This window comes from Capra hircus, chromosome 6, assembly GCF_001704415.2.
Source record: "Capra hircus breed San Clemente chromosome 6, ASM170441v1, whole genome shotgun sequence".
Taxonomy (NCBI): domain Eukaryota; kingdom Metazoa; phylum Chordata; class Mammalia; order Artiodactyla; family Bovidae; genus Capra; species Capra hircus.
Window position 1 is genome coordinate 19,390,096 of NC_030813.1, and position 16,736 is coordinate 19,406,831.

At 36.9% G+C, this 16,736-nt stretch overlaps 1 protein-coding gene across 3 annotated transcripts in view; it reads left to right on the forward strand.

The window, feature by feature from the left end:
- TBCK (TBC1 domain containing kinase) overlaps nt 1–16,736 on the forward strand; it is a 205,372-nt gene that overhangs the window by 162,784 nt on the left and 25,852 nt on the right. For all 3 annotated transcript variants that reach the window (XM_005681337.3, XM_005681336.3, XM_018049238.1), the window contains one exon: nt 11,641–11,800. In XM_005681337.3, the coding sequence (XP_005681394.1) occupies nt 11,641–11,800 (160 nt within the window). The remainder of the gene's footprint in view (nt 1–11,640; nt 11,801–16,736) is intronic.

The following is a 16,736-nucleotide window of genomic DNA, read 5'->3' on the forward strand; positions in this document are numbered from 1 at the left end:
AGACATTAAGAATGAATAATTTATTAAGATTCAATAGATTTAAGTGAATTGACTTCCAATAATAGCGATCATTAAGCTCTCACAGTGCGCCAAGTATGGCAGTAAAATGAAACCTCTATTTTACTGATGAAGAAACTGAGACTTGAAAAGGCTGATCAACTTTCACAAGGGCACATAAGCTAGCCTCATGTTCCAAGCTTTATTCTCCAAGCTTTATGCAGGTGGCTGTTTGGTCTTTTCATAAGACTGTTCAGCAAGCATAAACAAGATTGAGATATGTCACTTAATATAAATTAATAACTGAATGAGATGTGTATTGATTCCAAATTATGTGTTCATACACTGTATGTCCGTACATACTCAGTCGTGTCTGACTCTTTGCAACCCCGGAGCCTATGAGGCTCCTCTGTCCATGCAGTTTTTCCAGGCAAGAATACTGGAGTGGGTTGCCATTTCCTACTCCAGGGAATCTTCCTGAGCCAGGGATCAAACTCGCATCTCCTGCATCTCCTGCATTGGCAGGCAGACTCTTTACCCCTGCACTACCTGGGAAGTCCCATACATGGTATACATCCCTTCAGATCTTCACACAGGCTGAACTATAAAGATTCCAGTGCCTCTGTGTGTAGGGGCCTTAATCCCAATTAAGTGCCTCTGTGTGTAGGGGCCTTAATCCCAATTAAGTGCCAAGACTAATAGTTTTCTTTATACAGACACAGACACAGAATAAAAGAAAACCGAGTTGTTTTAAATACTGTAAAGAAAATTTGGAATGCTTTGAGAGAGGAAGCATGTTAGAAAGGTTCTTTCCTACTGTAGTAACTTAATTTGTAAGATCTAATGCTTTCAAAGTATGTTTTATCAAAATTTTCCAAAACTGTCACTAAGATGCTGTAATTTTAAAACTAACAAAGCAAGCCTGTTGAAATCTTCATATTTTTTGAAGAAATCATTTTTGTAGACTAACTTAATTTTTCAGTTAAACTCTGGGATTAACATGACTTTTCCTATCTATTTAAGAAATGAATAAATATTTAACACTAGTATATTTTTAAAATAGTTTTATTTCTCCAGTACCTACAAGTTACAGTCCTATACAGTACAGCAGGGAGGAAAAGAAAACCAAACCAGAAACTGTGCAATGTCTTTTTCTTCCTCTAAGAAAGTTATTTTTACCCAGAGAGATGTTGTGGGGAGGGAGGTGGGAGGGGGGTTCATGTTTGGGAACGCATGTAAGAATTAAAGATTTTAAAATTTAAAAAAAAATTTAAAAATTTAAAAAAAAAAAATAAAATAAAATTAAATTAAATTAAAAAAAATAAATAAAATAAAAATATTAAAGATTTTCAAAAAAAAAAAAAAAGAAAGTTATTTTTTTAAGTATTGTGTATAATATTTAACTCTTTATAGTCTTATGTCATTTTTATGCTTCCCAGGTGGCTCAGTGGTAACGAATCCACCTGCCAAAGCAGGAAACACAGGAGACACAAATTGAGTCCCTGGGTCAAGAAGATCTCCTGGTGTAGGAAATGGCAACCCACTCCAGTATGCCTGCCTGGAAAATTCCATGAACACACAAGACTGGCAGGCTACAGTCCATGGAGTAGCAAAGAGTCAGAGATGGCTGAGCACACATACAATCATTTTTTATCCTCTATTTTGCTTTTAGGGATCAATTAAGCAGGAAAATTTAGCTAATACAGTTCTTCATATAGGTGATACATCTTTATGTCGGTGAAAAATTTGTTTTCCTCATACATTTTACTCTCCTGAAAACAATTTCAGGAGAGTAAATGTCTAGAATTAAATTTCATGTCGTCTTTCTTCACCTATGTAAAATAATTAAAACGATCATTTATGAAAAGGAAGGAGGCAGTGTTATCCTTCAGCAAGATAAGTTACCAATGAATTCAAAGAACAGCCTTACCCCGCCCTAGAACTCTGCTATGCACATAGGGAAAGAAAAGTATCTTTTTCCTCCACTTTTCTAAGTTCTTTTCTATAGGGGCCCCTATGCTGCTGCTGCTGCTGCTGCTGCTGCTGCTAAGTCACTTCAGTCGTATCCGACGCTGTGCGACCCCATAGATGGCAGCCACCAGGCTCCCCCGTCCCTGGGATTCTCCAGGCAGGAACACTGGAGTGGGTTGCCATTTCCTTCTCCAATGCGTGCAAGTGAAATCGCTCAGTCGTGTCTGACTCTTAGCGACCCAGAAGACAAATTCACAACAGAAAAGTATACAGATTTTATTTTATAAAAGTTTTATATGACATGGGAGCCTTCATAAGGAACACCTGAAGAATTGACTAAACCTGAGTGTTTTTAAGCTAGGTCTGATGAAAAGTGGACAGCCATGGGAAAATGTGATAGAGCAAAAGGGATTTGAGCTAAGCGTTGTAAACTTTTGTAGTAAACCAAGGAAAACTTAGCAAGACCTGTCCATTCAGATTCCTCTTAGTGTTCCTCAGTCTTGAAGATAAGGATGTTCCTATCCTCTAAATATTAGTATAAGGAGCGTGCATGTGTGCTAAGTCACTTTGATCGTGTCCAACTGTATGCAACCCTATGGACTACAGCTCTCCAGGCTCCTCTATCTGTGATTCTCCAGGAAAGAGTGCTGGAGTCGGTTGCCATGCCCTCCTCCAGGGGATCTTCCCAGCCCAGGGATCAAACTTGCATCTCTTATGTCTCCTGTATTGGCAGACAGGTTCTTTACCACTAGCGCCACCTGCAAAGCCCAATATAAGCAGGGCTTCTCTCAATTGAAGGTTTCATGACCTGATGCATGGGAAGGTCAGAAAGTCCTTCCTGCACATGACATTTCTCCAATTCCTTCGGCTTAAAATATTCAGTATGTCAAGATGCCGTCATTTGGGGTGGCATGTCCTGTACCCCATCACCTGAAGTTCTGTTAAAGCTTTAGTCATTTAGCTTAAGATATAAACATTCCCAGTTAAAATAAAAATACCCTGCAAGAGATAATATTTTAATCTATTGTCAGTTTTTGTGATTGTAGGTGAGGAGAAACATGTCAAAAATATGAGAACTGTCTCTAACCTTGGAGGAGACCAAGAGAGGAGGGGAATTTAAACAAGGAAAGCTAGAGGACATGAAGACAGACTTCATACACTTGGAATAGAGATATAATCCCAGCTTTAGAATATAAAGGAACCTTAGAGATAATCTAGGCCATATTCTTAATAGTAAAGCTAAATGGCTTATATCAGGGAGGCTAAACAGCTAAGTTTTTGTTGAAATCTGATTTTATATTTGTTTTTATGAGAAGGAAACATGAATTGTTAATCTAGGTAAAGGTTCAGGTCAGTTATTTTTGTCCTTCAGTACATAATGGAGATTTCAGAGCAAACCATAATTGAATATTTTAAAGAAGCAATAGAAAATGTTCCTCAGGTAGTACATAAATTTGATAAGTACTTAATAGTTTTAAAGATAATATACAAGTTAAACTGCTGTTTTCTTTAATATTTCTAAATATTTCATTTCAAATTTCCTAAATATTTCATTTCCAAATTTCAGAGTTCATATTTAGTGTCTTAGTCATATAATGTGGGTCCAACAGTTATCTATGAACAGAAATACTTTGAAGGTCTGTTCTCATTTGCTTGAAGTCAAGGTTGGTTTTGAAGCTTTATTTTTAAAACTCTTAACTTTTTTAAATATCAGAAGCTATAAGAAAAACCTCAAGCTTACATTTTTTAATTTAAAAAGCACATAAATTCAGTTGTTTTCATTATTACACCATGTTATTCATCCTTAGTAAATGCTAGATTTTGCTCTTGTCTCTGTGTCCTGAAGAATTAATTTCTAAAAAAGTCTTCAAAGTAATATTGAGGTACTTGTGTTCAGAGCAAAGTGATAATAAAAAGGCTTAGTAAGATTCTTGTTTGGATCTAGATTTAAGATACTTGAATTACGGATTCTATTCATGTATATTACTGCAGCTGAATGGACCTTGTATAATGTGGGAGTATATGGTAGCCACTACTGAAGAATGTCTCCACTGTCTGGATTAACAGTTTTGAGAAGTACATCAGTTGTTGTTCAGTTGCTCAGTGGTGTCCAACTCTTTTGCCACCCCATGGACTCTAGCCTGCCAGACTCCTCTGTGCGTGGGAAATCCCAGGCAAGAATACTGGAATGGGTTGCCATTTCCATCTCCAGGGGATCTTCTTGACCCAGGGATCGAACCCACATCTCCTGCATTACAGTCGGATTCTTTACCATTGAGCTACCGGAGCAGGAGAGCTCCTAGTTTCTCTGACACCTATCCATTGCCCCAGATCGTGAGTTCCATCAACCTTATTTAACAGCCAGTCACTCCTGCCTGAGAACCTACTTTGCTTGGTTAAATCAGAGCTCCTGCCCAACAGGAACTCAGTCTTGTGGCTAAGGCAGACAAATGAGATAGATAATTGCCGTACTGTGTGAAATGCTCTATGTCTGAGCCATATTCAGAAAGCCTTGGGAATATAAGGATGGTCATCTAAGCCAGATAATGCCTGAAATGGGTCTTAAAAGACTAGTGAAAGTCACCTGAGCAATGAAGAGAAAGAGGACACTTGAGACTGAAAAAACACATAGTGCATGGGTGCAAAGAATGTGAGGAAGACACATTAAGGGAATTACAAGTACTCTGGATATACTTGGCTGGAATATATGAGGTTAGAAAGTGAGACTAAAGTAGGCAAAGGCAACTTACAGAGAATGTTGTATAATGTGCTAGGAAGTCCAGGTTTTATTCCATAGGCTGTGAGAAAGTGTTAAAGAATTTTAATCAATTAAGTGGCATGCTCAGATTTGTCTTTCAGTGAGAAAAAGAATGACTGTGGAAGGAATGGTGCAGACAAGACTGGAAGGATGGAATCACCCAGAGATTTTATGTGCTTAAATATTCCTTCATATTTGCAGTTATAGAGTGAGGTCTCTAGCTTTGCCCTAAAATAAACTAGTTTTACTGGGCCTTTGGGTTGGTATCTATGCTGGAGAAAATCCAGGGAAGTGACTCCCATTGCTGTTTCTTTTTCCTCATACTGTATTTTGAGAAAAGATAATTATGTGTCATGACACTTACAAGTATTGATAGGTAGTGATGCTACAAGCTAGGAAGGCCAGGAGGCATTTAGTGTATTTGCCCCGACACTAGTTGCTCTAGGTTTGGCACAATTTGTTTACTCAGCAAATATGTTAGATGTATTCTAGACACTAAATTAAGCATTGTAAGAGTCTCATAGATGAGATAAATACAGATCCTTTATATAAATCATTTAAAGTCTTGATGAAAGTCAGGTACATTAGTATGTGTTAATGGTTTTAGTCTCTAAGTCATGTCTGACTCTTGCGGTCCTCTGGACTGTAGCCTCCTAGGCTCCTCTGTCCATGGGATTTCCCAGGCAAGAATATTGGAGTGGATTGCCATTCACTTATCTAGGGGATCTTCCCAACTCAGGGATCGAACCCATGTCTCCTGCATTGACAGGCAGATTCTTTACCTTTGAGCCACCAGGAAAGCCACATTAGTATGTGTTATAAAAGGTCAAATGGCTGTCATGAGAGATGTACAGAGACTGTAGGAAGGGAAACTGTCATGGAGGAATTCTCAAAAGCTGGATAATATTTGAGCACTCAAAAATATAGAGAAAAGCTATTTAGGTAGGGAAAACTACAGGAACTAGGTAGAACATACGCTGGAAACAGTATGTGATCCAGTTTGTTTGGAATTGAAGTAGTTTGGTTCTGTTCGTTAAGGGCTGAACTGAGAAATTTGGACTTTGTCCTGTAGGCAGCCATGGACGTTTTCTCAGGATGGATGTGGTAATCAGAACTTCGTTTTAAATGTTTTAATATAACAATATTGTGAATAAAATGGATTTCCAAAGGAAAAGAGAATTGGAGAAAACAAACAGCTATTGCTATAGTCTAAGCTCAAAGTAATGAGTGTCTGAAACAGGCAAGTGGTAATGGGATACAGATAGGACAGTGGGATTTATGAGTACAGTACAGTTGAATGTTGCCACTAATGAGATGACAAAAATGAGGTTTTAGAGTGACTTGGAGATGGTGATTCTATTCAGAGAAAGCAGCAATAGATTTAGCAACGAAAAATGATGATATCTCAAAGGTATAATTTTTATATCAGTTAATACAGCTTAGTTATATAATAGGAAGCTTTTGACTTTTGATATACTAAAGGTATAGCCTTTACTTGGAGCTCTTTAACACTAACTATAATTTGCAAACTATAACATAGCAAACATAACTATAACATAGCAAACAAGCCAACATATAACTGAGCACACCTTCTTGGTCTGGTAAGAGACAAATATGCTTTGTGTATAGAAGTGTGATGTCACCAAGTGAGACATGCTGTGCACTTTTAGAATTTAGAAAACATGAGATTATTTCTGTATTGAATTTTGAACCATCAATTATTTAAAGGAATTTTAAAATCTTTTAGTAAATAATTTTTCTGGAATATGAAAATTTGCCTATGTAGCTTACCTATATCGTGTATCCATATTATTCTTAGAACTGGTATTTTTTCTGCATTCTTCATTAAAGTGTGATGCATCTTCTTGAACCATCACATAGACTGACTTGTGACTGTAAGAAAGTCTTCGCATCTTAGAAATGTACAAGATAATGCACATCATCCTTACCTGTTAATATTGTTCTAATAACCCAACTCCTTTATTATGCACAAAAATATTTAAGGTGCAGACACACCTGAGGCAACGAGTGCTATAGTAATCAGATGCTTTTGTGTTTTTATAGCTACTACTATTCCATAGAAGAGATTTCATTGCAATTTCTATCAACTTCTTTAATCATGTCTTACATCTTTTAGTTCCTTCAAATTCATCATTAAAAATCCTAATAGCAAAATGTCTTATAAACACTGAAAAGATAATAGCTAGAGTTTATATGTGGCATTGTTTTTATTGTGTTTTTTTTGCCAAAACCAATCTTAAAATTGTGGTGGACATTGTTATAAGTACACTATCAAGATGTATATATGATTGAGGCTAATTAACACATAAATACTTGGGCTTCTATAGTCTTGGTCTCTAAACTAGATACGTGAAGCTGAAGCTTTTTAAGGTTATAGTTTGTAAAACAGTATAATGTCCGTCTGTTGGGTAGTACACCCACTATAGAACCTCTTTAAGTGTAGGCGGATTCTTTACCACCTGAGCCCCCAAGGGAAGCCCAAATGCAAAAGGCAAATGCAATGAATCCAAATTTTTGTCTAGAATATGAGGAAAGCAATGAAGTAACAGTCACAGTTCTAAAAAATATATTGTTGGATGTTCGTCTCTCAGTTCAGTTCAGTCGCTCAGTCGTGTCCAACTCTTTGCAACCCCATGGACTGCAGCAAGCCAGGTTTCCCTGTCCGTCACCAACTCCCAGAGCTTGCTCAAACTCATGTCCATGGAGTCGATGATGCCATCCAACCATCTCATCCTCTGTTGTCGCCTTTTCCTCCTACCTTCAATGTTTCCCAGCATCAGGGTCTTTTCCAATGACTCAGCTAAAGAACTTACACATATTTGTCCTCTACTTCAGTTCAATGAAATAAAGCTTAAGTCCTTTGAACATGGAGAAAGTCCATATTGCAGTGTATTCTTATATCATTTTGCTCTCCTTGCCGTGTTGTGCCCAGGATTGATCAGAGTCACTATATGTCAGAAATCATCTTCTGTTTCACTGTACTTAATTTGTCCTATTAACACAAAATATACAGAATCTGTTCTTTGTTCATTTTTCAAACACCTAATACTTTATTATAATTATGAAAGACTAAAGATTTAAAAAAAACTTTGACTACCTGCCTTTACAATAGTCTGACAGCCTCTCATGTGTTTAGAAATTGCCTGAAAAAGTTCTACTTCATTATATAATGTTTGCGTCATATGAGAATTTCTGTTGTAGGCAGTGAAATGTAAATAATTACCGAGGAAACAAGATCTTTAAATAACCAAAATTGTCGGCAGTGTCCAACTTACTTAAGAAGAGAATGTTCATTGTAAATGTATTAATATGTAACTAGACCAGTCTCATTCTCCTCTGCTATTTGCCGGTCACACAGTTAATAGCTATTTAGAGGTTTGACCATTCTGTCTACAAGTATCCGTGTTTACCCAATCTTATTTGCACTATAAGTTTTATGACAAGAGTGTTTTTGGATGAGTGCTTTTATATGTTTTCCAGGATTTTTTTGATTGAGCTAAACTAAAAATGGGGCAAGTGTGGTTTAATATTTTTTTCTTTTGTGTTTTATTGTCCAAAGTGTTAAAATAGCTTTAAAAAGGTTTGAAATAGTTTTGTATTTTGGATTCTAACTTTTCTCTTACCCAAAGGACTCTGTTGCCATCATACTTTGTCAGCATTTTAACATTTAATCTTGTGAACTTTTTTTAAACATCAAACCATAAAACACAAAAGCAAATTCTAGAATGATAAATTTATGACATACTTGTAGTGACTAAAAGGCAATTTGGACTAAAATCTTCTTTAAAAGCACATAATAAATTGGTGATATTGAACCCAGAAACTCATCTAGATGCTTGTGTTTGATTTTAGATACAGATATTAGATATTGGGTATTTAGATACAGGTGGGTACTTTTTTAAAACCAAATATTTATAGAATTTATCTTATAAAATAAATAATTTTATTTAATTCTTTAATGTGTGGCTGAATAAATTATGTATAGAGAAGGCACTCAAATAAGCTTAACACAGTCTTAGCATTGTCTTTTACCTTTGATTTTGAACAGAGAGAGTCTGATTGGCTCAACCTGTGTCAAATATCCACCTTCGCCCTCCCCCTCCCTACTATCCTGTCAGTCTTGATTGTGGCAGGGTCACCTGACTCAAACATGACAGCCTACGCACATCCTTTCATCAGGGTCAGTAGTTGAGGTCCTTTCAAACAAGAAAGCAGGGTTTGGGCAGGCAATGCAAACATGTCTGCTAGAGCATCTAACTAGTATAGATTTGTATTGTTTTTGCTACTGAAAAAACACTAAAAAGGAAAAATGTCCATGGTTGACACTGGCCATTTGATAAACACAGAAACTCTCTCTGGCAGTTGATTTAGGCTGGCAGATGTAGATTCCTTTGCTGAAAATAGTTGAATTTGTCATGTTCACAGTTTGAGAAAAATCAAGAGTTTTTAAGGTATGTCCTTATTAAAGATTAAAGTGCTATTGTAGTAATTATATGCTGAGGACAAAGTCATTTCTTTTCATGAAAACAGAAGCCAATACCGTGAATACTGAGTCATTGTAAATGTTCAAAAAACTAGAGCTGATGAAATGTTCTAGAACATTCTAACTAAACAGTGTACCTGGAATGGTATCTATTCTATTTCTCATTTCATTTTCCAGAACTTTTTATATCCTTTCCCTCATTATTAGTGCCAAATGCTTCTCTTTAAAGAAAAATGAAGTAACAGCTGACTAGAAGTTTAAGATATATGTTCAACCTCTACCGTCAATCTTGAGAGTAGGAGCCTCAAATTTCTCCTAACTGTGTTAATGAGGGAAAAAGAGACATTGACAGAAACAGAGAGAAGTAATATTCTAAAGATGAACCTACAAACTGGGGCAGTTGAGAAATTTTCATATCAATAAATCATTATAATTATATAATTATAATTATATTAATATAATATTAATTGCATTATAATTATCATGTATAATTCTTCTACAGCAATGATTGATTAGTTTCTTTTGGTGGGGGGACAGATATTCGTTGCTTGTGATATAGCCTTTTAAAATCTATGACTTTTCCGTTTTGTAAAGAACATATCTAAAGTGGAAGTTCAGGGGGAGATGCTTCTGTTGAACACAAACATCTCTTCATGATTATCATCAGTGATTGTTAAGGAGGAGACAAGATACAGCCTAGACAGACGTCTTACAAACTAACCTTCACATTCACTCTCCTTCTAGCCTTTCTCCAACTTGTTGCCAAAGTGCAAATGTGATCTGTTCTTGTCTGTTTAAAATACTTCCTGATTTTCATTGCTCTAGGAGAAAGACCAATTTTAACAACATGATCTGCAAGGTGCTGTATGATCTGGCCTCTGCATTCATTTCCAGGCTGGTCTTATGCTGTCTTTGCTCTCTGCATTCCACTATACTGGCCTTCCTTCCTTTCTCATGATTAGTCATGTGCCTCCCCAGTACACACCTCACATTTCCACCTGAAACGTTTGTCCCTTCCACCACTCTATGCCACCTGTATTCTATTCTGTTGCCTAACTTTTATTAATTATTCAAATTTTACCTCAAATTTTAGTGTTTGTCCCTTCCACCACTCTATACCACCTGTATTCTATTCTGTTGCCTAACTTTTATTAATTATTCAAATTTTACCTTTTATTAATTATTCAAATTTTACTAATTTCCTTAGTGGAAACCTTCCCTGTCCTTCTCAAATTGACATGTCCTATCAAAGCATCATATACATCTCTTTCAGAGCAGTTTTTGTAGTTGTTAATTTATGCCTTTTAAAAAAGTGATTGATATAAAAAAAAACAAAAAAAATTAAAAAGTGATTGATATAATAATAATATCTTTCTCCATAGACTCTATAGGAAGAATCATCTTTTTAATTGCACTCTTTTGTAATAGAGCTTTAAAATAATCGCAGTAGTAGTAACAATAGTGATAATGAATTGAAAGCCATGAATGTTGTACACCCTATGTGATTGCCATTGATTTGCTGCATTCTGATCACTTTCACAATATTTTGTTTAATCAAGAAAGTCTTGTTTACATCTTTGGCTAATCTTTTTCCTTTCTGTCAAAAGTTCAGGGGGGAAAAAGAAGTAAAATTGATGAATAACTAAAGCCACTACTAAGTCGCTTCAGTCGTGTCCGACTCTGTGCGACCCCACCAGGCTCACCCGTCCCTGGGATTCTCCAGGCAAGAACACTGGAGTGGGTTGCCATTTCCTTCTCCAATGCATGAAAGTGAAAAGTGAAAGTGAAGTCTCTCAGTCGTGCCTGACTCTTAGCAACCCCATGGACTGCAGCCTACCAGGCTCCTCTGTCCATCGGATTTTCCAGGCAAGAGTACTGGAGTGGGGTGCCATTGCCTTCTCTGATAACTAAAACAGTAATTAATAAAAGTTAATTAATAAAGTAGTAGTTAATAAAAAGTTTATTGTATACACACCAAAAGACAGTTTGCAAAGCAGGAGCAGTTGAACCAAAACATGGAGTAAGGCTTAGAGGTATATTGTTAAAAAGCAGCCGTGACTATTTTTCAGTGACTGGTTACAATATTAGAATTTTCTTAAATGAAAGGGAAATGGTTAGTGAGCTTCAAATATCAATTTAGAGAGACAGTTTAAGTTTCACTTACAGTTTTCAGAGGCATAAACAAGAAGTGACCCAGGTCAAGTTAGCCTTGCTTGTCTTGCAAAATAAGCTAAATTAATCTTTGCTTGTATGACTAAACTGGTTTTTCTGTTCAGGGGATTTTCAAGTCTTATCTCCATTTGTGTTTGATTTTAATGGTACTCTCTTCTGAGAATTAATTCCCTGTGAGCTTCTCTCACACATTCAAATGTGCACACAAATAAATGTTTCCCTTAACCTTTTTTCTCAGTTTTGTTCGGGGTCACATTTCAGGCAGCATCAACATTCCATTCAGCACTGCATTCACTGCTGAAGGGGAGCTTAGCCAGGGACCTTACACTGCCATGCTCCAGAGCTTCAGAGGGAAGGTCATTGTCATTGTGGGGAATGTGGCAAAGCACACAGCAGAGGTAAGTGTGCTCAGAACTGTCATATGGACCTCATGATGAGTTATTTACCTGCCTACTTCCACAGGTTGTCTAAATGTCATTTCTTCAGGAGCTGGTTGCAAATCAAATGAGCTTTGAATATCTGTCTATATTCTTATATCACAGAGATTGTCTACCTTTTCCTGGTAAAAGAATTCAAGCTTCTTTTCCTCACTCTACAGCATCAGAATCAATACTAAGCTTAGGAAACTTCAAATGATAGCCTACTATGTTTTCTTTTGGTTTTGACTTTTTGTTTTTTAACTGTTAAAATTACAGTTAAAATTACAAGAAGGAAATTCAATTCCTTTCATTGGAGAAAAACAGTGGGACTTGATTGGTGGTTCTGAAAGCTGATCCTGATGGAATTTTTCGAATCTGTGGGTTTTGTTTCTTACAGGCTCAAAGCTTTATGGTAATAGCGAATTTGGGAAGGATACCAACTTTCAGGAACTGAGGAGTATATTAAACAGTAAAATGGCTTTTCTCTCTTCTGATTATGTTCTTAAAATTTTTGAAACATGAAACAGAGTAGTTTCTGGAAGTCAAAAACTTCACCTTTTTTTAAAAATTTATTTATTTTTAATTGAAGGATAGTTGCTTTACAGTATTGTATTGGTTTCTACCAAACATCAACCTTTACTTTTCATAAAAGAGAAGTTAGAGGCTATATGGACTATGAGAGCCAAATGTACTTATTTACAAATCCCACAGTCAAACGTTAAAATGTACACTTTGAATATGTATAAGTTATTGTATGTCAATCAGAGCTCTATAAAGCAGCTTTTAAAATGACATATCTAGATGTAGGCAACAGTGAACCAGGACAGGCCCTTTTTCTAAAAGGACAGAAGAATCTGCTTCTGAAAAAATAGCAGAGATAGTTTGCTCTCTGAAGATAGCTTATGCAAATAAGCTGAATAATCCAGAAAGGATACCTATGGAATTGTAGTCAAGTGAGAACTTTAAGACTGTTGTCATAGGCTGTTTTAAGCATCTAATAATCTTGTTTCAGAAGCATTGGCTTTTGACACTAAATTAAAGTCATTCTCGGTAAAAAAAAAAAAAAAAGCTTAATTGACGAAACTAAAGAAATATCCGAGTGGATATTAGCTATGTAAGTCTTAAATTACTCATCTCTCTTTTATGTCACTGTATCTAGTACTTCATAGGGAATCTAAATATACCTATATCAGAGAAAGTCAGTATAGTAAATGACTAATGTGCAATTTTAATAAGTAACTGAGAACATTTTAGAATTAAAGCCTTGGTATCTCAATTATTTTTATGTAAATCGGCTTTTATTATTATTGTTACTACTATTACCACAATACTGCTGCTGCTACATTAATCCATATTGCCATATCACTCCAATGAAAAATATCCATTTTCGATTACAATGCATATCAATACATTCAACTCACAGAAATAGTGTTCAGAATCACGTATTTCTGGGTTGCACATAATACACAGCCTTTGGAAGAATTGTTTTTTATTATTCCAAATGATCTGGACTTTAAAAAAAATTTTTTATATTTTGACTGCACCATGAGGCATGCAGAATCTTAGTTCCCTGACCAGGGGTATAACTCACACACCCTACAATGAAAGCACAGACTCTTAACTACTGGATTGCCAAGGAAACTTTCAGGAAGAAATCTTCACAGTGATAATCATCCCAATTACTGACTGGTGATTGTGTGCTTGGCACTGTGACAAATACTTTTATATGTTATCTCTTTTTATTCTTCATAACAGTTCTATCAGTTCAGTTCAGTTGCTCAGTCATGTCCAACTCTTTGCAGCCTCATGAACCACAGCAAGCCAGGCCTCCCTGTCCAACACCAACTCCCGGAGTTCACTCAGACTCACGTCCATCGAGTCAGTGATGCCATCCAGCCATCTCATCCTCTGTCATCCCCTTCTCCTCCTGCCTTCAATCTTTCCCAGCGTTGGGGTCTTTTCCAATGAGTCAACTCTTCGCATGAGGTGGCCAAAGTATTGGAGTTTCAGCTTCAAGATCAGGCATCAGCCACTGTTTCCACTGTTTCCCCATCTATTTGCCATGAAGTGGTGGGACTGGATGCCATGTTGAGCTTTAAGCCAATTTTTTTGCTCTCCTCTTTCACTTTCATCAAGAGGCTCTTTAGTTCTTCACTTTCTGCCATAAGGGTGGTGTCATCTGCATATCTGAAGTTATTAATATTTCTCCTGGCAATCTTGATTCCAGCTTGTGCTTCTTCCAGCCCAGTGTTTCTCATGATGTACTCTGCATAGAAGTTAAATAAGCAGGGTTACAATATACAGCCTGGACGTACTCCTTTTCCTGTTTGGAACCAGTCTGTTGTTCCATGTCCAGTTCTAACTGTTGCTTCCTGACCTGCATATAGGTTTCTCAAGAGGCAGGTCAGGTGGTCTGGTATTCCCATCTCTCTCAGAATTTTCCACAGTTTATTGTGATCCACACAGTCAAAGGCTTTGGCATAGTCAATAGAGTAGAAATAGATGTCTTTCTGGAATTCTCTTGCTTTTTCCATGATCCAGCGGATGTTGGCAATTTGATCTCTGGTTCCTCTGCCTTTTCTAAAACCAGCTTGAACATCAGGAAGTTCACGATTCATGTATTGCTGAAGCCTGGCTTGGAGAATTTTAATCATTACTTTACTAGCGTGTGAGATGAGTATAATTGTGCAGTAGTTTGAGCATTCTTTGGCATTGCCTTTCTTTGGGATTGGAATGAAAACTGACCTTTTCCAGTCTGTGGCCACTGCTGAGTTTTCCAAATTTGCCGGCATACTGAGTGCAGCACTTTCACAGCAGCATCTTTCAGGATTTGAAATAGCTCACCTGGAATTCCATCATCTCCATTAGCTTTGTTTCGTAGTGATGCTTTCTAAGGCCCACTTGACTTCACATTCCAGGATGTCTGGCTCTAGGTGAGTGATCAACAAATCTATGAGGGAGACATTATTTACTCATTTTATGTACAAGGAAAACTTAGATTTGGAGTTTATCTAATTTGCTTGTGTCAGAGCCTGGACTGAAATATGGGTCTATATGACTCTAAGTCCATACTCTTAACTTAGTGAGCAAGTTAGGCTTTTGAGTCTGAATGCTGCCATTTGTCCTGTTTTTTCAAAATAAACTTGTTCTGATTTTTCATGGATCACAATAGTTCCTCCCGATTATGCTCTAAGTGCTAACAAGCTTAAGGCTCTACTTTCAGAAAGCATTAACCATTTGAAAATGATATCAAGTGGACCTGTATAACTGAATCTTCTTAAATATGTCAGATGCATCCAAACATCCCACTCATTGTATTAATCTCTAGATTTATGTTTATTCTAAGTTTGCTTTATCATAAAGGTCAAAACATATGTAAAACTAAGTGGGTAACTCATTTCTTTCATTAAATAATAAACTATAGATCATATGTCATGTTGTGAAATGCATGTATCACAATGCAAATAAATTTAAAAGTTCAACAAATGAAGGAAATCTGGAAGCAAGACTATTTAGATGAAGTAATAAGAATGTATGACAATAATGGTATATAAAGAGCCATCACATTCCTGACAAATTAGCCAGTGTCTTCCTTATCAGAAACTAGATGTTATCACAGTAGTTCCTTCTTCCTCAGACTCTACATGATTATTCATACTTGCAGATAAGTGACTGAACAGATTGCATGCTTGGCTATTAATGCTTAAATCCAATGTCAGAAAGTAATTTTTGAGGAACAGTTTTAAATATTTGTATAGAGATGTGTCAACTAAAAAAATACACAATCTAAAATTTGAGAATCATATTTTATTCAGCAGACTTAGTGAGAACTTTAGCTGGAGATACAGCCACTCAGCTCTTAGGGAATGTTCCAAAGAGGGAAGGGAGGAGCCAGAATATAGAGTTTTTGCTGAGGGGGAAAAAAAATATATAGTCAAATATCAAAAGATTACTACCAATCACAAAAACAGGCATCTCAGTGGTACTAATGATTTCAGTGGCAAGATGCAAGTCTGGGCTTACTGAAATTATTCCTTTAATATACATCTTAACTATCTAGGGCCAGTATCCTGTTTTTCTCCATCTGTAATTCCTTTCACTGTACACCATCAGGGGCTTCTACAGTGGTCGATGGTTTTATGGCTGCAACATCCTGTTTATTGAAATGGCTAATGACATTTTTTTGTCCACAGATGTACTTTTAATCATTTTCTCATCTTGGAGCTAAAGACAACTTCTAACATTCGTTTGTTTGTATTGTTCCATCATCTTTTTGTCTGCTGTACAGGTCTGTATGACTCTACTAATGCTTCCTTTCCCCTCACCCTCCTCTAAGTTGGAGGCATCTCAACTTAAAGCATATTTGCTAGAATTCTACTATGTATGCATGCTTCAGTTCAGTTCAGTTCAGTCTGTCAGTCGTGTCCAACTCTTTGCGACCCCATGAATCGCAGCACGCCAGGCCTCCCTGTCCATCACCATCTCCCGGAGTTCACTCAGACTCACATCCATCAAGTCCGTGATGCCAACCAGCCATCTCATCCTCAGTCGTCCCCTTCTCCTCCTGCCCCCAATCCCTCCCAGCATCAGAGGCTTTTCCAATGAGCCAACTGTTCCTATGAGGTAGCCAAAGTACTGGAGTTTCAGCTTCAGCATCATTCTCTCCAAAGAAATCCCAGGGTTGATCTCCTTCAGAATGGACTGGTTGGATCTCCTTGCAGTCCAAGGGACTCTCAAGAGTCTTCTCCAACACCACAGTTCAAAAGCATCAATTCTTCGGCGCTCAGCCTTCTTCACAGTCCAACTCTCACATCCATACATGACCACAGGAAAAACCATAGCCTTGACTAGACGGACTTTAGTTGGCAAAGTAATGCCTCTGCTTTTGAATATAGTATCTAGGTTGGTCATAACT